Source organism: Xenopus tropicalis, chromosome 2, assembly GCF_000004195.4.
Source record: "Xenopus tropicalis strain Nigerian chromosome 2, UCB_Xtro_10.0, whole genome shotgun sequence".
In the NCBI taxonomy this organism is placed as follows: Eukaryota; Metazoa; Chordata; class Amphibia; order Anura; family Pipidae; genus Xenopus; species Xenopus tropicalis.
This window is the reverse complement of record NC_030678.2, coordinates 132,678,520-132,703,605: the sequence shown is the minus strand read 5'-3', so window position 1 is coordinate 132,703,605 and position 25,086 is coordinate 132,678,520. Positions and strand designations below refer to the sequence as shown.

Here is a 25,086-nt window from a genome sequence, read left to right as displayed (position 1 = left end):
CAGTGCAAGATGGCATCTGCCAACACACACTGCTCAACTCTGGTAGGAAGTACCGAAGGAGCCTGGGGTGGGAGAGAGTCTACTTTAGTTATAGTTATATGTTTACAATTTCTTGTGGTTTACATTAGGTTCCACTTTTTGGTACTTGGGTACTAATAATGCTCAAGTTAATATTTTGGAAAAGAGAAACAAATACTTCCTTTCCTGCCTTTCCTGTGTGTTTACTTAGTTACATAGTTATCACTGACAATCCCATGACGGACTATGTGGTCACACTGAAAGGAAGACAGCTAATGCAGCTGTAAGAGCAGTATTGGCAGTGCTGATGCATCACTCAATATGTCATGTTCCCAGGCGAGCATTTCAAATGTGGCATGAATATAATGATTAAGCCTAAAGATCTTTTCTCACAAGAGTGCAGGAGTTTCAAGCACAACTGAAAAGTGTGTCTTGCTGCACCTGTAAACTTTAATCACTGGCATTTACATGGAAAGAACAAATTCCAAAATTCTGTGCATTTTGAGGGCAGCAGAAAAATCTGCAACAAATAAATACACAAGTATGATAGGGGCATGTCAATACATATATTATAAGAAGGCTTCCATTGCATTTACTGCATAGTGAGAGGTCTTTCAGGCTCATTTTATCCCTCATTATAATCTTATTCAATTGAAATAGTTTGGATTTTGATTTTAAGAAAATGCTATATTTATGTAGCATAGGGCATGTGAATGCCTTTCATTATAAGAAGGCTCTTAATGTAAAAACAGATAGCAACAGATCCAGTTACACAACACTGCCACCTATTGGGAACCAACAAATTATATCAGACCAACTTGCACTTTCTGAATTACTTGCACTGAAAACTGCCAATAAAACAAGCATCAAAGAAATCACTATTATACCATCCCATTTCAATGGTACAGTGATAACATGAACAATATATAACATTGTATAAACAGAGAAAATACTAACAAAAGGCTTTATTACACTCAAAGCTTTGAAGATAATAAAAATGATACTTTTTGAATTTTTTTTTTTATGAAAAATTGCTTGCAAATAGGATTTATTTAAAGCATTGTAGATTTTCTGTCTCACAGAAAATGAATTTAATTAGTGACCTAGGGTGTGCCGTGTGTGGGAGATATGAGTTGCCCCACAATGGAAGTTCAAGGGACAGTAGCAGAAGGGGGGGGGGGGGGGGAATCTTGTGGAGCTTTAGGGTTGCAACCAAGATCTTGTAGGGAACAGAGTGAGGAGGGACCAAACGTATTCACTATTTGTAGAAGGGCAGATCGTCTGCAAAAAGCGTGACTTTCTCAACAACTGGAAAATGAGGCCCTTAATGGCATGTGAGTTTCTAATAAGTATGGCTAGGGGCTCAATTGCCAGGGCAAATAGGATGAGAGAGGACACCCCTGCCTTGTGCCTCTTGTTAGGGGGAAAGAATGGAGAGGTAATCCCATTCACCCTAACACGTGCTGTTGGGGCATTATATAGGAGTCTGAACCAGGTAATGAATCTCTCACTAAGGCCAAATCTACGAAAGGTCTCCCAAAGATATGACTGGCAGAAAGACTGAGAGGCGCATGGGGCTAACGATAGTTGCATCCGTTCAGATCGCCATCTTGGTCACGCTCCCACAAATGCATCTTCAACTAAGAAACCATGAACTTTAATAGATTCATATGGAAGTGCAGGTATTTAACAACCCTATTACAGGATCTACTTATTTCTGGGACCTATATCTCTGAGTACAAATTAATTTCTGACTTGGTTGTAACTTGATTCATTGCAAAGCAACATTGATGTTCTCTTACCTTTGAATCCTTGGCATAGTACAAGGTTCTGCCACGTAGCTTAAAATAGCGTTTTTTCCATCTCTGAAATGAACTGGTTTGCTTCAGTAATAATCCCTCTTTGATACTTGTCTGGAAAGTAAACAGAAAAAACAGGATTGTCAAAATGGAATGAGCACATACTTCTTTTTCCTGAGCCATACGCGTGAAAACCAACAACAGTACAAAAGAGAGGGGGTCAATTCTACAGACAAGCTTCCAGTTATTTGCAGTCATCCCAAGGGCTATACTAAATAATTTAATACTGTATGATAACCTGTGAGAAAGGAATCTTAAAGAAATATTAACTCATATTTTATGCATGACTATTTTACATTTTAGCATCACAAGAACAACAGTAAATATGTGTTGAGCTAACACAAAATCTTACAAAAGTTTGTCTATGAGTATGGCCAAGTTGGCACGGCATTTCTAAGGATTCTCATGACCATGGTCATTATGTTAGTTGGCCATACCATCTATGATATTTGGAGTGAACAAATGACTACTTATGTTCATAAATCACTGAGGGGGGGGGGGGTGATTTAGTAATAAAAAAAAAAAAAGGTGACCGTACCTCTTGAAATGCCCAGCTTACAATGGTTATACAATAAGCATCTGTTATAATTTTTGTAGAATGTCACAAATTAGCTTCCCATTGTATTAAGTGAGTATGGTATACAAAATTGTCAGCCTTGGTTTCTTCCCAGCATTTTATACTGGAGTGAACAGAATAAATGTTATGACACACTTCTGTTTAAGCTAATTATAAGCACTGCTGTCTGTTCTGTTTTTATTCAAGATGAATAATAAAACTGCTCTGTTTGTGACAATGTTAACTATCTGGTGAGAGTTGATACTGAATACTTTATTATACTGAATTACACAATTCCTGTCCATACAATAAATAGTTAATTTATTAAAATTCAAATATTCAAGGTTTTTCTTTTAAATTCAAATAAAATACAAAAATTGGCATTTATTTATTAAAATAAAAAAAAAGAAGAAACTATTGGAACGCAGTGAAATCACATTCTACCGTTCATTTTCAATAAGTCTGCCAAATATGCATTTTCATTTAAACTAGTCCCCCACAATTTTTCATGAATGAAATAAAAAGTAATGCAATGTAACTTCCCATATTACACATTACATTTTACAGTAAATGCAGGTGAAAGCCATACTTGTCCAATACATTTCTCCTCTGAGCCTTTTCATTTCAACTGGCACTGTTTTAGGAATCACAGCCAGGAGTGCAGAGTGTAAATAGACATATAAGGTTTTTAACAGTGATTACATATTCAAAATAATATGTTTAAGATCACTGAAAGTATTTAATGAATGTATATTAGAAAGTTGTTTAGAATCATATATTTTGACAACTCAAAAAATGTTTTATGGTCAAGATCACTTGCTTTTGTCCAGAGCAAGTCCTGTGATTCTGTCCTGCTGAATACTAACTACAGAATCTTGCATAAAGAGCCTAGAATCTGACAACCCTAGGTGCAGAGCATCTTTGCCAGTTTCACTACCTTGTATCAACAGAAGTATTTTAAAAAATGGATCAAGTTGACCTGCTTATAATGTGCTGTCCTCTTAGTAACTGCTGGGCTACAGCATTAAAATCCATAGCCATACAACTTTAGAGTTATAGCTCTGCATTTTCCGGTTTCTATTGGTGCAAATAAATTTTGATTCTGGATGCATATTTGGTCTTGCTGAGTGGCAAAAGGCATGTGAATACATTCTGTTTTCACTGAAAAACAGAAAAATTCAGTGCTCAAGTTGATTTTCTCAACATGAGAGTAGGGGACTCTTATTACAGCGACTGAGAATGAAAAAGCATCATTAGGTGGAATTTTATCATTGGCTGAATGAAAGCAATCTAGTGGTCTCAGGTGCACAAACTAAGCAAAAAGTACTTGCAGCGGTTACAACGCATGTTGTCTTTGTTCCAGAGACTGAAGTACTTAACCTGAATCAGCAACATATGCACAGAATTGGCCAAATATAATGCAAAAGTACAAACACGTCCTCACTGGGGACAGTCTTGTTTCCATCTTTTTTTCTCATAGTCTTGACTTCGCTTTTTACACAGTAATACATAACCCATGAAAGTGTTTAGGAAAAACTAACACCAAAATCAGCCCAAAACACTAAAGCCTAAATTAGAAAGAAAAGGTTAATCATCAGGGGAGTGCCAATTGTTAGGCACCTCCCAGTTATTGTAATCACTTACCCGATACCCCAGCTGGTCCTGCTGCACCAGCCCAGCACAACTGAGCAATCATCTTCTTTCTTCGGGTGCCCCCGGCACAGTAGAGTGAAATAGCTGTTTTTTTTATTAAAGTTAATTTTTTCACTGTACTGTATTTGTGCACCAGTGTGAAGAAGAAGCAGGACGAGGATTGCTGAGGAGTACCCTGGGCAGTTTATCAGGTATGTGATTATAATCCCCTAGTGATTAACCCTTTCCTTCTCCTGTAAGGTCATACCTTATGGACTCTATTGATGCTCCTGTGGACAGCACTTGTATACATATAGCCATGATGACACCGTTCATGTATTCCCAAACACATAGAATTTACAAGACAAGCACTCTACATAAACACTATTTATTAACACTGGAGACAAACACTGGTTATGTTGCCCATAGCAAACAAGTAGCAATTAGTTGTAACTGGTCCCCTACAAATTAGAAATCAAAAGAAAAAAATCGTATTGGTTGCTATGGGTAACATCATCGGTCATGTTTACCTCCAATGTTAATAAATACACGCCTTAGGCACAAACAGATTAGTCACATCAGTGTGTAGGCAATCCCATTTACATGCATACACACTGCAAAGGCACACAGTAACACATGCCTCAGAACTATGCATGTCGTCTGGCCCACACATAGGGCTGCAAAAGGACCTGCTAAGCATGAAAAGAGGCATTGCTTCTCTCAAACACCCAAGCACCTGTTCAGTGAACAGCTAAGGTAATAAATGGCACTTGCAGCATATCCAACAGAGAACACTACACAAGTTTTGGGAACTTGGTAAATAAATAAAAAACATTTTCTTTTTTGCTGCCTCACAGTCTCAAGGATCAGGCAGACAGATGCACTAGCAAATGGGGCATGAGCTGGAGCACCAACTCTCCATCATACCCCCCAACTGTCCAGCTTTCCGTGGGACTGTCCCGGTTTTAACAGTGCATCCCGCTGTCCCTTATAGTTCAATGAACGTCCCGCATTTCCATAATAGACATTCACTGAACTATCCAGGACAGCAGGATGCACTGGCTGGAGCCGGGCACTCCTGCTCATTGTGTGGTTCCTTGTGCGGAGGCGACAGGCCCTTTTATAAGGTTGCGCCCCGTGCGTATTGACGTCACGCGTATGCACAGGGCGCAACCTTATAAAAGGGCCTGTCGCCGCCACACAAGAAGCCGCAGAAGAAGAAGGAGGAGCCGAAGAAGAATGTGCATGGGGGTACTTTCTATGGGGGCACTGTGTATGGGGGTACTATCTATTGGGCAATTTGGGGCACTGTGTACGGGGGGGCAAAACTGGTACATAGTTATAACTCACTTATAACTGACTGCCTTCTCTCTATATTTGTATTTTATATGTAGGAGTTGCTATATTGCTGTCCTTACGTAGCACAGTATAAGGGTATAGCACATTTTTCATCTGATCCAACCATTTGGCGCTGCACGCACCAAATCTTTTTGTCCCTCTTTTCATTTTTCAAATGTTGGGAGGTATGCTCCATAGCGGATAACAGATCTATTACTGCAAGGTATTTCATTAAAGCTGCTCAGTAGCAACACTCAGTAACACCCAGTAGGTGGCTGGAACAAAAAGACTATTTTACTTGGACAATTTTCACTGTTTTGCATCATCTTTTCCAAGGTAAAGTCAGAGAAAGCAACCCATGTGACATTTCCCTCAAAAGGTAAGCATCCTCTTGTATACCAACTCCATACATCCCAACTGTCCCGATTTTCGAGGGACAGTCCAGATTTTGACAGCTCAGCCCACAGTTCCGGATTCTTACTGAAAAGTCCCTAATTTCACTTTGATCTCCTGCACTGAATGCTAAAAAAGATACAATGTTTCTTAAACTTAAATAGGCAGCTTTTCTGTACACGCTGACTGTAAGCTGTAAAGAAGTTGTTACAATTTTTAACATCAATGTTTTAGTGTCTCCTCCCCTGCCAGGATTTCAAATGATGCAGAAAGAGAAGAACTGTTTATTCATACTTTTTGAAGGAACAGATTACAGTGATAGGAACATTAGGGGTTTCTGAGTTGTGTTTAAAGGAGAAGGAAAGGTAACTACTAAGTAAGCTTTATCAGAAAGGTCTATGTAAATACAGCCATAAGCACTCACAGTAAAGCTGCATTGAGTCCTCTATCAAAAGAAACACAGAATTTCTTGTCTCCTTTTTTGTAAACATGTACTTCGGTATCAGACTTCCTCCCCTTTAGGGCTCCTTTACGTTTGGGCATGAGTCTGCTCAGTTCTCTCCTCTCTCCCTTCTGCTGCTTCCCCCCTCCCATAACAATTCATAAAACACACTACAAGACCAGGCTAAAATGGCAGCTGCCATCTTAAAAATACAGAGGGAGCTGCTAGGGCTGTTTACTCAGGTATGGTAAAGATTTCCGCAAAATAAATATAGTGTTCTAGGTGGCACTAATGTGGCGAATCTACTGGCAGTAAAATGTCAAAATAACTTTCCTTCTACTTTAAGGAGAGGTGCTTGATAAAAAATGAATGTACAGTTATCTTGCTGTTGTATTTGCTTTCCTCTGTACTTCCGCTCTCCATTGCTCAGCTTTTTGGAGGTATGATCATTCCACAGGATGTCTCAGTTGAGTCTCGTTAATATTTCTGATAAATGGTCCCCGGGAAGACTGAAGCTTTATGACATCACACCCACTTGAATGTAAATCGCTGGTGGGATGGCATACGCGGCGCCACGATCAGCGAAGTTTCCTCCTGAGGCAACTTCAGCGATTTTGGCAAATTGCTGCGTCGCGTATGCCATCGCCGGTGTGATGTCATATCGGGGAGATTAGTCGCCCGCAACAAGGGAGGTTTGTCGCGGGCGACTAATCTCAGCGTGTGCCACAGCCCTTAAATGCACAAGACAAAAAAATTATATGCAAGTCAAAAGAAATGGAGCGAATGGTAACCATGACTATTGAACGAAAAGAATAAATATACCAAAATATGGGATGTATGGCATCACAAATAAAGCACTCTTACTAGCTCTAATATGTACTCTAACCAAAACCACCAGTTTTTCTTACTTCTCAATAAATACTTCTTGATTTTTTTTTTTTACATGAAGTAATACATCTTTCAGTCTAGTATAGTAATAACATGCAGAATGCCTTAATGCAGTGCACAGTGCAGAACCAGAAGGCGCAGTTTAGGGCATTATAAATGAACCCTAGGATATCACAGTGGGAATGAGAACTCTTGTAGACAAAAAAATCTAGTTGCTCTTACATATATGAACTTGTTGTAAATCTGATGCTGCTGCTACTGATTTTTTTGGTGTACACTACACTTTAAATAAAAGCTTTTCCTGAAAAATTAAAAATTAGCTGAATTTTCAACAATGTAAGGGGCTGAGCTACAATGTAGGTAGCCCTCTCTAAGAACAGGAGTTGTACAAGTAGTGTAAGTTCTCTTCTAAAGATAAAAGGGATGTTTTCTGTTTCTGGATTTATAAATGTTTCATTTTAATCAAATAATATTAGCTTAAGATGTCAACAGCTACAGAAGTGTCTTGGCAGAGAGTTCTAAGAATCCTAGAATCTAATAATGAGACACTATTTTAATAGGATGTTTAAAGAAACACTTCATTAGATAGACTTCTTAAACTTTTACAATCAGATTATGCATACCAACCATGGGCCCTTAACTGACATATCCTGGGTAATGTTTATTTTTGAGAAAATATACTTGAAATGCTTGGTGTTTAAAGGGGCAGTTCACCTTTTTAAAAGTGCATTCCATCTGGCAAAAAGTTAAAATAATGCATATTTATAGAGATAATAAACTTTAAAAGAAAAAAAAAAAAATCATACAAATTTAAAGTTTTTGCCAATCCCTTCCAATACTTTATCAGGTGGCGCACAAGGGGTCTACACAGCACTGTGTGAGGGCAATGAAAAAATTAAAATGCGCTCTGCCCATGTCTGTCTCTTTTAAGTAGATCTGCATAAGTGTATTCCTATGTTCTGCTTAGTTTTAGTGTAAAGAATTGCCCCTTTTCTATCATATGCGGGGTAGTGATGTGTTTCAGCTATAAACCAGCAGAAACATGCCGAAAGCACTAAAGTTTTATATTAGAAACTGCTGTAATGTGCCTTTATACGGTTAATAAAAAGTAACTGTTTAGTGGACAAACTAAGGGCAAGGAATGCAGTGCAGTGTCATTGCACAGCTATGTGAATTGCTACATTGCGCAGAATTATGCTCCGCCTACTTAACTTATATATGTGTTGTTATATCAAATTTTAGCTGTACAGGTATGGAACAGGTATGGGACCTGTTATCCAGAATGTTCGGGCCTGGGGTTTTCCATTTAATGGGGTCTTCCTATAATTTGGATAATCATACTTTGTCTACTAAAACATTAAAATAAACCGAATATGATTGTTTTACCCACAATAAGGATTAACTATACAGGTATGGGATCTGTTTTCCAACACCTCATAATTCAGAAAGCTCAATTACAGGAAAGTCATCTCCTACAGACTCCATTTTAATCAAACAATTCATATTTTTAAAAGTGATTTCCTTTTTCTCTGTAATAATAAAATAGTACCTTGTAATTGATCCCAACTAAAATCTAATTGATTCTTATTGGAGGCAAAACAATCCTGGGCTTAATTAATGTTTAAATGATTTTTTAGTAGACTTGAGGTATGGCGATCCAAATTATAGCAAGACCCCATAACCCAGGTCTCGAGCATTCTGTATAACAGGTCCATACCTGTGTTTTTAGTTATCTTTAATGTAAGCACACTCAGAAGGGTTTAAGGAATATGCTGAGTGAAATAGCCAACAGAGGAGCATGAAGGTGAACAACTCCTTAACTACTGACAATTCTTGTTGTATTCACTGTTTTGCCATTTAAGGTGAGCTTTACCCAGTAAAAACCAAATGCTTTGCTAAATGCCGAGGACACAAGACCACATGTCATAGAGACTGCATAGCTCTCTGATTAACAGAAACCTTATTCATGCTTGTTTATTGCTGCTTCTGAATTAGTGACTGGCACAGAGGCAAGCGTCTGTTCAGTATTATGCATATGATTATAAGCTGGCCATCAGTTTCTTCTGATTAATTCAACACCCTGCCTCCTCCCATTTTACTTCTGCTAATGTACAACCTGTCCGGCAGAGGAGAGGTCAGAAATACTTGGATAACACACAACCAGGATAGAAAGCAAATCAACCAACTAACTGAGCTCATTTACTGTTCTAAATAAAGGAATAAGTTAAACAATTAATATGAGAACAATGAGAACAATTAATGAGAAGTGTTTAGAGTTTAAAATAGCTATGGAAGAAACATAAAATAGAGGCTTGTGCAATAATATTGGTGTAGGGATGTACCGAATCCAGGACTGAGTTTGGCTGTGACTTTAAAGCAGAACTAAAGCCCAAATAAATACATAGGGCAGAAATGTTGTATGTTTTGGGCTTTTGCACCAGCTCAAGGTTACCACAGCCCTTTAGCAGGGAAGATCTGTGCCTTCAAAGATGCCCCAGTAGCCCCCCATCTTCTTTTCTGCTGATTCCCTGCACATGCTCTGTGCTGCTGTCAGTTACTGGGGGACCGACTCACAATATACCGTATATACTCGAGTATAAGCCGACCCGAATATAAGCCGAGGTACCTAATTTTACCTAAGAAAACTGGAAAAACTTATTGACTCGAGTATAAGCCGAGGGTGAGAAATGCAGCCGCTACTGCTAAGTTTCAATAATCAAATAAATAACAGATAAATAAATAGATAACTTTAGGGAAAGAAAAATGCTACAGCAGCAGACATAAGCAAGTTTGGGAACGCTAAGAAAGCTGCCATACTAATTATCAAGTACTTGGACCCCAGTGTACAAGTCTCACCACAGTAACACGGGTCGTCTTCCCCCCCCCCCTTGGACGGTGGTCCATTCTGGGGTGCTACCCCAACTGCAGCATATAGTAGTCTTATTGAGTGCCCCCATATTAAACACAGCTGAACACTGCCCCCCTAAAGAGACACTCAGTGAAGCACAAAGAAGTTAAATCCAGGGCATTCTCTCTCCCTTGTTCCATAGATCAGGCCTGAGCATCACAACTGCTGCCTTACCAACCCTATAAAACGTTATTGTCAGGTAATGCCTTCTCTGCAGCCCTCCAGCTGTTTTACTGCAATCCCCACTATCTGGGGCTTCTGGGAGCTGTAGTCCAACACCAACTGGGCAAACCCTGTTGCTGTATCACACTGCTTGGCTACCGCCCTACTCACTTCTCTATCTCCAGGGCCACCACCTTGCGCTTCTCATACATCTTGTCATGAAGGGCACGCACGATGTTGGGGGTGAGGGGGGACAGGTCCCGTTCCGCGTTCATCTTTACAGCTCTCCGCACACCGATTCCCTGTCACTATCTGCGCCGGGTTTGTGTCAATGAGCGGCATCCACAGCGAGGCCAAGTCAAATGTCTGTGTAACCCGCCCGCTGTCACATGACTCGCAGGCAGTACTGCGTCATGGGAGTTGTAGTTTTATCCGTTGCAGGAAAGTCGGGGTGTAGGTTTGCCGTTTATAGCACATGGCCCTGCTCTGGGACGAGCTTTCCCTGCATTTTCTATTTATGCACCTGTTCTCCCCATGTGTTATTGGGCGCTTCTGTACTGGGGAGTTCCAGCGGGAGACTGCATAGGAGCGCGCACGAACGAGCACATAGGAGCACGAACCCACGTCCGTCCACGGGGGGAGGGAGTGCGAGCGACCTACATCGCCAGATCGAGAGCTGGCACAAGTGGAAGGAGGTAGGTTGGAGGAGGTGTACTCGAGTATAAGCCGAGGGTTACTTTTTGAGCACATTTTTTGTGCTCAAAAACTCGGCTTTATTTATCTGTTATTTATTTGATTATTGAAACTTAGCAGTAGCGGCTGCATTTCTCACCCTTGGCTTATACTCGAGTCAATAAGTTTTTCCAGTTTTCTTAGGTAAAATTAGGTACCTCGGCTTATATTCGGGTCGGCTTATACTCGAGTATATACAGAAAGTGAAAAGGCACACATCACGGCCACAGAAGGTGCCTTAATTATTTTATTAATTCCTTAGATGAACTTAGACACCTAGACCCTTCTCTTCCACTCTACTGTGCATGCTCATGCCCCAGTGAAAAGAGAGAAGAGGAAGAAAGATTGCGCCACAGAACTTCTGCAGAAATACCCCAGGCCAGTGCAGTTTTCTGCTAACCGGAGCACCACCCTGGGATATCAAGCTAAGCTATTAAGCTATTACAATTTACAAAAAAAACACACAAAAGTTCAAAATGTTTTAAAAAAACTATTTTGAAACCCTGCAGCAATGTGTCTCACTGTTGTATAGACACAATGGGGCCCATTCGTTAAAGTCTGAATTTCGGATTGTTCTATGTATGATTAGAAAAATTCGTAATAACCACAATAAATTCTGATGTTCGAAAATGTTGCGAAAATTCTTTTCTTGGATGTACGAAAAATCGTGGTGGCAATCCGAAAGTTACGAAATTTTCATATCCAAACGATCTGACTTTGAAACTTCAATGCATGATTTTGGAAGCTTTCCGTAGGACTCAATGGTACTCTGCAGCTCCAAACTGGCCAAAAGAAAGTCACGATACCAAAGCCTGAATGAATTCCAAAAATTTAGTTATCGTTGCGCAAAGTCAGACTTTTTCGTGGAATAACGAACATATCACGTAAAAGCCTTACTTTTTTTTAGCAATATTATCGTTAACAGTATGAACACTTCTAAAGTTTAGAAAAAATATGAATTTTTTGTAATCGTGCCCATCGTACTTTAAAGAATGGGCCCCAATGTGTCTCACTGTTGTATATATTACCATAAGAACAATAAAAATAGATGGTTTCCCTGGATCCCATTGTGGGGCAATTAACTCCTTCCCTACTTTCACACTCTCAGAGACATCACAAGGTGGCCATGCAGACCCTAAGCAATATTGTAAATGGTAGAGATTGCAAAATTTATGAAATAATAAGAAATTAAAGTTCATCCCACCCCAGATACGTCTTTAGGAATCTACAGATGCACCATGCTTTTCATTTACAGACCTATCTGAAACAACCTTGAAAGTCTACCTACAAAGACAGGACCTAGTAAAATTGCTGTCTTGGTTCTATACGGTAGGGCAGTGCTGTCCAACTTCTGTGGTGCCGAGGGCCGGAATTTTTCCGTCCTACGTAGTGGAGGGCCGATAATGTAAGCCTGTTTTGACCACTCCCCTTTTTTAAACCCCACCCGTGTTATCACATGACCATACCCATATTAATGGTGGCAGTACAGCAAAAACCTGCCATACTCTGCCTGCCCTAACCTGCCTGTGTGTGCCATACTCTACCTGCCTTATGCTGCCTTTGTGTGCCATACTCAGCTTGCCCTACCCTGCCTGTGTGTACCATACTTTGCCTGCCCTATGCTGCCTGTGTGTGCCATACTCTGCCTGCCCTACCCTGCCTGTGTGTGCCATACTCTGCCTGCCCTACGCTGCTCCTACTGCTCTGAGGTGTGAACAGGTGAACAATGTGGGCGAATACAGTGTGAGCCTGAGGTGTGAACAATGTAGGAATTAAGAGGTGTGAACAATGTAGGGATTAAAAGGTGTGAATAAAACAGGGGATTACATTTTTAAACAATACAGGGGGATTACAGCCTGAATCTGAGGTGAGAACAATGCAGGGGGCCAGTTAATCACAGTACTGATACCATTTAAAGCTTACACAAAGGTTGGACAGCACTGCTGTAGGGTCTACAACTGGGCCCTGTTGCCTAAAGAAAACCAGCATTATGTGGCCATCCCATATTTGGATGAGAATTGAAAGGATATTGGTTTCATAGCAGTCCATTTCTATGATTGACAGATATATTCAAATAAAGTTGTTAAAGAGGGAGTATTTGACAATGTAAATGACCAATGTAGGAATGCGTTAGGATATCTGTCCAATATTTTCTGGACTTGCCTGGTAATTCAAAGGTTCTAGGCACAGCACTGCTAGCAAAAACAGGTGACCTACACTCTATGCTACTTACTCATACTGTATGACCTACACTCTATGCTACTTACTCATACTGTACTATGCCAACAAAGCCATTTTAATGGAATGGAAATCCCTTGACCCCACCCTACCCTACTATTCAGGGAAAAATTGGCAAATGCCAATCCAAACTCACCAGCACACCCTGGCCTTACCACATAAATTCCACCTGGTGCACAATATTTAGAGAGGCTTCGGCACACTCCACTATGTTCCAAAATGCACAAAAATACTGGCACAACAGGACTTATTATTATTATTAACATTTATTTATAAAGCGCCAACATATTCCACAGCGCTGTACAATAAGTATTTAAGCGGGATGAACCCTGCTATCTTATTAGTTGCAAATCTTGTACAACGGTTTGCAACTAATAAAATAGCAGGGTTCATCCTGCTTAAATAAGTCCTATTGTGCCAGTATTTTTGTGCATTTTGAAAGATAGGTAAATTACTTCTTTCAGTCAGAAACTGGCGTCCTTGGCGAGAAATGTGATGCCATTTGGGGCTCATGGTTATTGCATCTATTTTCTATTGTGAGAAACTAAGAGCTGAACCTCTACTTCACTTATTTTTTTTCCTGTTTCCTCTATGTCTTATGTTACTGTACCTTGTTTAATATGCAAAATTAAATATAATAAAACTTATTTAAAAAAAACAAAAACAACATTCTATTGACTTTAAGTTTAAATGATTATTTAGTAGATTTAAGGTCTGCAGATCTGAATTACAGAAATACTTCTCATCAGGAAACTTCAAGGTGTGAAAGTTATGGGTTTTCTCTAGAATTTGGATTCAGTACTGCAGATTCCCAAACTGCAAAAAACATACAAGCAGCGCATTTGGATCCTGATAATAATGACCATAATTGTAATAGGGACCTTAGATTGTAAGCTCCACTGGGGCAGGAACTGATGTGACTAATGGATAATTTCCAAGTGCAGCAGAATGACAAACAATGAATAATAATAATTTGTTTTTTGGAGGGGCAGAGAAATCTAGTAAAAATAATCAGTGTTTTTTGTTTCACTCTATCTAGTTTAGATTCCTAAATAAAACTGTTAATTTTCTCCAGAGTACAGGCTCCTAGGAATGCAAACTAGCTATCTCATGTTACAGTGGGTCACACTGCAAGCTTTGCTCCTTGCTTCCTGTGACCACTGTGACTTCAGCTGTAAAGTGGGGATGTTTTATCATCCTGTCATATCCCTGTGCTTCTGGCAGACCTCCAACAATGAAAAGATTTCCTCTAAAAATAGCCCTAGCTGGAGTTTGCTTCCCATTGCTGAGATGACAGCATCAGCTAGGTCATGCCAAACTGTCAGTCTCTGAAATGCTTCTATTCAGTGTCCTAATGAGCATGAACAATAGCAGAGAAAACCCCACTGAGAGGTGGTAGGATGCAAGTTTATTTTGCTTATCTTATGTTACTGTTGAATGCTAAAATGTTAATGCAAATGACTGTACATAAATATATCACCTATATTATGAGAAATGAAATATGCCATAGAAATCTTTCAGTGGCTTAACCCTTTAAGTGCCAGCCGAATTCGTCATTTCGGTTCCCCCCAGTGCCAGACGTTTTTTAAGCATTTTGTACTCATTCACTTTAACAATGTTTTTTGGTAGGAAAACCTCCATGAAACTAGGGAAATTATATATCGTTTTTTTCGTCACTAATTGGGCTTCGACATACATACCAAATTTTATAACTTTTCTGGAGATATAATGTGTATTTTGGGTGAAATATGTAAAAAAAAAAAAAAAATTATGAAAAATTTCTGTATATTTTGAGGTTTTTTTTCATAGAAAAGTTAATTTTACACACTTTTTTTTGTCGTTTGTAAAAGCCCTGATACTCCCAAGTCCAACGATACCAAATATGTGGTGGTACCCCACAGTTCCTGTCCAGAAGTAACCCCCAAACTAAAGCAATACTTAGTACAATATCACACCAGAACATAGCGGAAAAGCGCTTGTAACAGTTGATGCAGCATAACTTACATGTAAATCTAAAATATCCCCTCATGTTCGGTATCTTTAGAAACTACAGACCTTCAGGTTTCTAGGTGCAATGTAGTTTTCTCTCAAAAGCCAAATACTTTTTGTCAGTGCATTGTGCAATTTGGAGCTTTTTTTGACATTTTTTTTCTAAAACGTAAACTTGGACGCATGATCAAATTTGGATTTGACAAAAAAAATCTCATAAAAATTTTCTAACAAAGGCAAATTTGAAAGACAAACTTCTCCTGAATAAAATGATGCCCCATATGTATGGGTGCACATAAAGACATGGGCACCAAACACTCCAAAGCAGGGGCAATGCATAAAGGCAATTACAGCTAAAAATGTGGGGGCTGCGCTCTATGTGCACTACCTGCAGTTTTTCAGTGTTAACCCCCCCTACCTGTGAAATAACCCCCACAAACTATATATTTCTGAAAAGTGCACACCTTCAGCTATTCAGAGACAACACTCTTTCTACATGGAAAATTGTGGCTGCAGTCCCTTGCAGAAGTCAGCGCTTTGGTCAGAAATCAAGGAAAAAAAACAGATACAAACCTAGATTTCTCCCCAAAATCTCCATGGCAACTACCAAAAACTTACTAAACATCAATCTGCAAGTTCCCCTGAATAAAACGATACCCCATATGTATGGGTGCACATAAAGACGTGGCCACCAAATGCCCCCAAACAGGGGCAATGCATAAGGGCAATTTCAGTTGAAATTTTGGGGGCTGTGCTCTATGTGCACTACCTGCAGTTTTTCAGTGTTAACCCCCCTACCTGTGAAATAACCCCCAAAATCTATATATTTACGAAAAGTGCACACCTTCAGCTATTCAGAGACACCACTCTTCTCTTTCTACATGGAAAATTGTGGCCGCAGTCCCTTGCAGAAGTCAGAGCTTTGGTCAGAAATCAAGGAAAAACCAGATACAAACCTAGATTTTGGTCAGAAATCAAGGAAAAACCAGATAAAAAAACCTAGATTTCTCCCCAAAATCTCCATGGCAACTACCAAAAACTTACTAAACCTCAATTTGCAAGTTCCCCTGAATAAAACGATACCCCATATGTATGGGTGCACATAAAGACGTGGCCACCAAATGCCCCAAAACAGGGGCAATACATAAGGGGGGGCTGTGCTCTATGTGCTCTACCTGCAGTTATATAGTCTAAACACCCCCATACCTGTGAAATAACCCCCGCAAACTATATATTTCCAAAAAGTGCACACCTTCAGCTATTCAGAGACGCCACTCTTCTCTTTCTACATGGAAAATTGTGGCCGCAGTCCCTTGCAGAAGTCAGCGCTTTGGTCAGAAATCAAGGAAAAACCAGATACAAACCTAGATTTCTCCCCAAAATCTCCATGGCAACTACCAAAAACTTACTAACCATCAATCTGCAAGTTCCCCTGAATAAAACGATACCCCATATGTATGGGTGCACATAAAGACGTGGCCACCAAATGCCCCAAAACAGGGGCAATGCATAAGGGCAATTTCAGTTGAAATTTTGGGGGCTGCGCTCTATGTGCACTACCTGCAGTTTTTCAGTGTTAACCCCCCCTACCTGTGGAATAACCCCCACAATCTATATATTTACGAAAAGTGCACACCTTCAGCTATTCAGAGACACCACTCTTCTCTTTCTACATGGAAAATTGTGGCTGCAGTCCCTTGTAGAAGTCAGCGCTTTGGTCAGAAATCAAGGAAAAACCAGATACAAACCTAGATTTTGGTCAGAAATCAAGGAAGAACCAGATAAAAAACCTAGATTTCTCCCCAAAATCTCCATGGCAACTACCAAAAACTTACTAAACCTCAATTTGCAAGTTCCCCTGAATAAAACGATACCCCATATGTATGGGTGCACATAAAGACGTGGCCACCAAATGCCCCCAAACAGGGGCAATGCATAAGGGGGGTCTGTGCTCTATGTGCTCTACCTGCAGTTATTTAGTCTAAACACCCCCATACCTGTGAAATAACCCCCACAATCAATATATTTACGAAAAGTGCACACCTTCAGCTATTCAGAGACACCACTCTTCTCTTTCTACATGGAAAATTGTGGCCGCAGTCCCTTGCAGAAGTCAGCGCTTTGGTCAGAAATCAAGGAAAAACCAGATACAAACCTAGATTTCTCTCCAAAATTTCCATGGCAACTACCAAAAACTTACTAAACATCAATCTGCAAGTTCCCCTGAATAAAACGATACCTATGTCTGGTTGCACATAAGTACATGGCCGCCAAACCTGAAAATGCATAATATTGGGGCTGCACTCTATGCACCCCTTTTTTTTTGCCTGCACCCGAATGAATGGAATACGCTCGGGTGCAGGCACATGTAGCCGATATACGCATGAAAACGCGTGAGAATGCAAAGTCTCGCGTTTTCATGCGTATATCGGCTACATGTGCCTGCACCCGAGCGTATTCCATTCATTCGGGTGCAGGCACAAGTAGCAGGCGTAGGGCTGAATTTTCGGCAAGCGTTTTTCCACTTGCTGAAAAAATCAGCCCTACGCCATGTGTGGCATCAGACTAACCCTTGGCAATAGAAACTACCAGAACAATCTTAGCACCTCTGGACCTTTCTAGAACAACTGAAATCAAATGAAGTTAAAATGGAATAAAACCACTAAAAGCAATCAAAGAACAATAATTGCAATGAAATCGGTGGTCAGAGCCCTGGATCCACCAATGTCACTGCAAAAGCAACCTTTTTGGGGGCACTAAACACACAACAAAGAACAATGCAAAGATAAAACACCATAAAATCAGTAAAATCCAATAAAACCACCTAAACCAACAGAAGAACAATAATTGCAATGAAATTGGTGGTCAGAGCCCTGGATCCACCAACGTCACTGCAAATTCAGCACCCAATAGCAATAAAAAAAGTTACAATACAATAAAATAATAAAAAAACAGAAATCAATAATGAAAATGCCAAAAAAACACTAAAATGCAACCAAATAAATCAGATAATTATAGAGCAAGATCAGAAATAAAGTTTTAGTAAAAAAAAAAGACTGCCAAAGAAAGCAAAGAAAGAAAGAAAAGAAAAGAAAGATAGAAAAAAAAAAAAGTGTAAGTGTGTGTGTAAGTGTCTGTGTGTGCTTGGGAAAGTTGTAAATAAGTGTGTATGTCTGCAAAAGTGTAATAATGACAAAGATAGAAGAAAAAATTGAAAAAAAAAAATTTTAGACAGTTGAGATAGAAATAAGCAAAATAAACAGTGGTAGAGAGTTGTAGTTCAGCTTACCCAAGGCAGGCAGGCGATCAGGGGCGACCAATCTGGCAGGAAGGCAGCAGGAAGGCAGCAGGGGAGCTCCATCAGGTCCGAAGTGCGCAGCAGGAATGAGGAGCCGACAGTAGGCGGCGATATTTAAAGGGACAGCAGTGGACACGTCATCATCGCGTGTCCACTGCTGTCATTGGCTGGCGACGCGATCGGGGGACCGGATCGGTGAGTATGACTTCCTTTGCTCGTTGCCTAGGGGGTTGTGAAGGGTTTACAAGCGCTGCGCTGCTTTAAAAGCGAGCGCAGCGCTTGTAAACCTGATAGTGCTGTAGGACGTAGATTCTACGTCCTGTGGCACTTTGGTCCTTTGCTACCCAGGACGTAGAATCTACGTCCTATGGCACTAAAAAGGTTAATAAGAGGGTCTGCCATTTCATTCATAAATGTATACACAAACATCAACATGTCCTGCCAATTAGGTAAGATGAAAAGAGCTACATGTTTGCTGATTTTTAGCAGCCATTTCAGGGGTAACAGAGAAGGGGCACCTACAGTGCCATTCCTGAGAAGCTGGTGACATTTATGTTCTCCATGCTTTCCTTCTGACTGGCGTTGACATGTGGCCCAAGCTTTTTACTGACCCAGACAGCAATGTGCTTTGTCTGCCAATCAGAAAATTTGTTCCAGTCATGTGATGAGGTCAGTTCAGCCAACCATTTCTGCTGTGTTTGTAGTCTACAAAACCTGTGCACTATGTATCCTGCAGTTATAGGGGCTGATTTACTAACCCACGAATCCGACCCGAATTGGAAAAGTTCCGACTTGAAAACGAACATTTTGCGACTTTTTCGTATGTTTTGCGATTTTTTCGGATTCTTTACGAATTTTTCGTTACCAATACGATTTTTGCGTAAAAACGCGAGTTTTTCGTATCCATTACGAAAGTTGCGTAAAAAGTTGCGCTTTTTTCGTAGCGTTAAAACTTACGCGAAAAGTTGCGCATTTTTCGTAGCGTTAAAACTTAAAAGGTGCAAAGTTTCGCGTAAGTTTTAACGCTACGAAAAAAGCGCAACTTTTTGCGCAAGTTTTAACGCTACGAAAAATCACCAGATTTTACGCAACTTTCGTAATGGCTACGAAAAACTCGCGTTTTTACGCAAAAATCGTATTGGTAACGAAAAATTCGTAAAGAATCCGAAAAAAATCGCAAAACATACGAAAAAATCGCAAAATACCGATCATTACGAAAAAACCGCAATCGGACTCATTTCGACCCGTTCGTGGGTAAGTAAATCAGCCCCTTAGTGTCTCTTAATTCTTTGTATATGGCATTTATATTTTTTCTGGTGTCTCACTAAGCCCTTGGCGGTTAAAAACATCTACAGGATACCAGGAAACTCCCACTAAGCCCAGGGGTTAGTAGGCCCTCCTGCTCCTAACCATTTGGCCTACTTCATGGTCATTCCCTATTTCTGAAGGGGAACAAAGAGGAGGAATAGATGGAAGGATAGAAAATAGATGCTAGCATGTAAATAAAGGGACTTGGAGAACTAAGTGGTTGAGTGAGGAAAGGAGGAAAAATAGATTGGAGAGTAGGCCCTTGGTCTAAGGTTTTCTGGTGGGCCCCTGGGGTCCAAGTCAGACACTGTACTGATGTATATACAGTGGTGTGAAAAACTATTTGCCCCCTTCCTGATTTCTTATTCTTTTGCATGTTTGTCACACAAAATGTTTCTGATCATCAAACACATTTAACTATTAGTCAAAGATAACACAAGTAAACACAAAATGCAGTTTTTAAATGAGGGTTTTTATTATTTAGGGAGAAAAAAAATCCAAACCTACATGGCCCTGTGTGAAAAAGTAATTGCCCCCTGAACCTAATAACTGGTTGGGCCACCCTTAGCAGCAATAACTGCAATCAAGCGTTTGCGATAACTTGCAACAAGTCTTTTACAGCGCTCTGGAGGAATTTTAGCCCACTCATCTTTGCAGAATTGTTGTAATTCTGCTTTATTTGAGGGTTTTCTAGCATGAACCGCCTTTTTAAGGTCATGCCACAACATCTCGTAAGCTCTTTTGGGCAGGGCCCTCTTCACCTCTTGTATCGGTTATTGATTGCTTTATATGTTACTCTGTATGTCCAATGTATGTAACCCACTTATTGTACAGCGCCGCGGAATATGTTGGCGCTTTATAAATAAATGTTAATGTAATCTCAACAGGATTCAGGTCAGGACTAGGCCACTCCAAAGTCTTCATTTTGTTTTTCTTCAGCCATTCAGAGGTGGATTTGCTGGTGTGTTTTGGGTCATTGTCCTGCTGCAGCACCCAAGATCGCTTCAGCTTGAGTTGACGAACAGATGGCCGGACATTCTCCTTCAGGATTTTTTGGTAGACAGTAGAATTCATGGTTCCATCTATCACAGCAAGCCTTCCAGGTCCTGAAGCAGCAAAACAACCCAGACCATCACTCTACCACCACCATATTTTACTGTTGGTATGATGTTCTTTTTCTGAAATGCTGTGTTACTTTTACGCCAGATGTAACGGGACACGCACCTTCCAAAAAGTTCAACTTTTGTCTCGTCGGTCCACAAGGTATTTTCCCAAAAGTCTTGGCAATCATTGAGATGTTTTTTAGCAAAATTGAGACAAGCCTTAATGTTCTTTTTGCTTAAAAGTGGTTTGCGCCTTGGAAATCTGCCATGCAGGCCGTTTTTGCCCATTCTCTTTCTTATGGTGGAGTCGTGAACACTGACCTTAATTGAGGCAAGTGAGGCCTGCAGTTCTTTAGATGTTGTCCTGGGGTCTTTTGTGGCCTCTCGGATGAGTTCTTGGGGTAATCCTGTTTTATATCATGCAGTCCTTACCCACTCATCCTAATGAGCCCTAAACCCAAAACCTTGGCGTGAAGCACATGCCAAAGTCTTTATGGTTTCCAAAATGGAGGCATTTCACATCAGTTCCTACAATCTTAGATCCCTATCACATTTTAACATTACACAAACTAGAGTCCGTTTTATAAGGAGCCACTTAACATCCTTTGCAAATAGTGCCCTGGTTGGAATTGAACCAAGCATTGCATTGTTTCAGGACAGCTATGCTAATAACTGGGCCACAATGCCCCTACACAAAGTATTCATACAACCAGTCCTCACTAGCTATACATAAAATGGATAGATGTTTGTCTGTATCTGAAACGGATATTGAATATTCCCTTTTTTGCCTGTAAAGGAAATTCTCTATGGTGAACACTTTGTTAAAACCTTAAAAGCACCATGGTGGGATGATCTAAACCAGGGCTGTCCAACTGGAAGTCTGTGAGGTGGATTTTGGTCCAAATAGATATCTATGGCCCCTCATATTGCATAAACTCTTTGAATGTCATCCTAATTTTATTATCTTTTGGCTCCCCAGTATGTCGTGAATAAATAGCCCACTATATGCTGACCTAACCAAGCAAGTTTTGAATGATGTGCAGTACAGCTCAATTACTAACACAAGTGTTAAAAGCACAGGTGCATTTGCTATTAGCAACCAGCAACTGGCTTTGAACGGTTAAAAATGAAAACCTCTATACTTGTGCCCTATATTCATACAACCACTTTTCAAGAATAAAAACACCAGCTTCAAATGAAAGAAACTATAGAGAAAGGAGGTTGATTTTTTTAGTATTTGAAGCCTTTTAATCTAAAAATAAAATAAATGTAAAACATCTGGGTATGTGTGTGTCTTATGACTTGAAATTCAATTTTTAAAGCAGCTACAACAAAGGGGCAGTCCTGTTTCACAAAACACTCTGATTTCAAATAGCATGACACAAATATTTCTTTCAGATCCTTTCTGTTGTTTATGGGTTTCTAAAAATGCTGGTTTAAAAGTGCCTCACGGATTCTCTGAACTGTCACAGCTGATATATTTGGTGCTGTCATTTCACAGCAATAGAACTGAAATACCATATATGTATTAAATTGCAACAGTTGTTCTGTACAAATTATTTGGGGATGCAAATTCAAGAAAAAAATAAGTTACTAATACTTGCGAACACAAAATAGATAAATAAATAAAAAAAAGTCATTATTCACAGGGTACAATTTGAATGAAGGGTACAATTTGAATGAATATAATATGTCAAAGAGAAATACATATCTATATAGTTCTCACTCAGACATAAATCCTTTTAAAATTAAACATGAAAGCCAAGTTTGTTTGTTTTTTTATAAAAACCTATTTTAATAAACTTATTTTAAAATCTCAACTTTGAGGCATAGAGGCAGGGCAGGCAATATATGCTTGAGTTACAGCAATCTCTTTCACTTTTATTTTTGTGCTTAGATGTCTCTGCACTCCTCACATGCCCCCTCCTTCCTCATGGCCTATAATTGTGTAGCCTTTGCATGGGCATTAGGTCCCCCATTCTGGAGCATAAAAGAGATTTTGGGATGATGACTAGATTGCCTTTATAACAGTGCCCACAAAAGGGCACTTTCCTGTATGGGCTAATTGTGAATTCTAAATGAATAAAGAAAACAAGATTTAAATAATTTAAAATAGTTAAATAGTAAAATATGTTTATTTTGCTGACTAACAACTAACAAATAGGATTTGGAATTATTTTTTGTAGGGTGGCAGGTCCCCTTTAATGCTAGTTCAGAACCCAAAGGAGGAAACATAATGGTCTGCAAAGTATTACCTAGCTAAAGCACCTCCATCAGCATTTCAAGTTCCCACAAATATTTGTGGAGTAATGTTCAAACTGTTGAGCCACCAAGTGTTCCCTAAAGCCAGCCAAAGCTTGGTAGTTCTTTAAAGGCAAATAACAGTGCAACACGTGCACTCTGTATTTGTGGTTTAGAAGAGGCCAACATGAAGGATGATGGAAAAACGCAAAAGTTAAAAGGTAAGATGTAAAGAGCAATAGAAAGGGGGAAATTGGAAAGTCAAAATAAAGTGGAAATTAGAAAAAGCAACAGGGAAATGAGTAGAGAAAATAAAAAAAGAGCAAATTAGAGCAGGTAGAGAGACTGTCCGTTTAAGACATCACAGAATAAAAGTAATGTATAAAAGGCAGTCAAACGGGTGCGAGGGTAAACCACTTTCCATCTAAGCCAGGTGTTTATGCATGTATCCAAAATTTTCAGGCCAGCACACACAACAAATTGTGATGTACAGAGAGAACTGTGTTTATACTTATTATTCCACCCGCCCACCCACCTCTGTATGCGCACACCCAAAAGTGCATACAAAAGGTACAGCAGGAACTCATATCTACATTCCTGTGTGTCTTTGATGTTTAAGATACAAAAGGAGGGGTTTTCAAAACAGGGCAATGAATAACTGATATTTTCCTCATGTTGGTTAACCTTCCCAGCACTATGAAGTAAAGCAATATATGAAGTGGCTTTGGATTGATAGTATGACTGAAGCTGCATCATGTGAAAATAGTCAGTACATTCAGGTTAGAAACAGTTCCTTTCAAGGACAAGGAAAGGCTAAGTCACTTGGGGGTGCCAAAATGTTAGGCACCCCCAAGTGATTTTAATCGCTTACCTTGTACCCCGGGGTTGGTGCCCCTGTTAGGAGATAACAGCACCAGCCCGGGGTACCTGTAGCGAGCGCTTCCTCCTTCCTACTTCGGTTAGCTGCAACTATACATTAGGCGCATGTGCAGTGGAGTGAAAAGCCGACTTTCGGCTTTTTCACTCTACTGCGCGTGCACGGAACAAGGAAGGAGGAAGCACTGCGCTACAGGTACCCCGGGCTGGTGCTGTTCTCTCCCAACAGGGGCACCAGCCCGGGGTAAAAGGTAGGCGATTTAAGTCACTTGGGGGTGCCTAACATTTTGGCACCCCCAAGTGACTTTGCCTTTCCATGTCCTTTAATCAGTAGGCTTGATAGACATTATAGGAGCTTTTTTATTCAACAGAATTATACAACTGAAACCACTTGCCTCCTCACACTGGTAAATCTAAATCCCCTATCTAAAGTGACCACATCAGGTATTACAGAGTAATATCATACCATTTTCATGAAATAATTGAAGGCAAAGCTATTTATGCGCAATTATACAGTATGGAATGACCAAAGCACTCTCTGCATGGGCAGCTTTTGGTTTATCTAATTTCCCCTCATATATATCTAACTACCTGAATACAGACTGTATGTGGGTTAACCATGCATGTGCAAAAGGACAGACAATGCAATGGTCCATTTCCAGCATTTAGGATTTTCACATGAAGCACTGCTACATCCAGACCTCAGGAATGAACAAAAAGCTTTTCTAAAAACTGTTCCTCCTTAAAGAACATATCTGTGCAATTAGATCTTGTCATTGTTAAATATAACCCCTTCTTGACAACCAGTTATTTTTACTAAACTGTACGCAGGCACATTATTAGGAATCATCAGGGCTCCTTTTACCTAAGCTTTCGTTTTCATCTAAGAAAGCAGGAAACGTCCATGTGACTTCAAGAGAACAAAAATGCATGCAACAATATAGTGCTATTTTTTGCACCATGGTAATTATTTCTGAAATATCCGTTACATTTATCCAAGGAAAGCTCATTATTTTTAAACACCACTTATGCTCTGCCTTTTCAGGAACTATTAGTTAAAGGAGGACTATACCCTATTTACAAATTAAGCTCAGCTTGTTGCCCT

At 39.9% G+C, this 25,086-nt stretch overlaps 1 protein-coding gene across 4 annotated transcripts in view; it reads right to left on the bottom strand.

The window, feature by feature from the left end:
* The window catches only part of dgkh (diacylglycerol kinase, eta), a 144,155-nt gene that overhangs the window by 71,754 nt on the left and 47,315 nt on the right, over positions 1–25,086 (bottom strand). For all 4 annotated transcript variants that reach the window (XM_004911834.4, XM_012957746.3, XM_012957745.3 and 1 more), the window contains one exon: positions 1,821–1,931. In XM_004911834.4, coding sequence (XP_004911891.1) covers positions 1,821–1,931 — 111 coding nt within the window. The remainder of the gene's footprint in view (positions 1–1,820; positions 1,932–25,086) is intronic.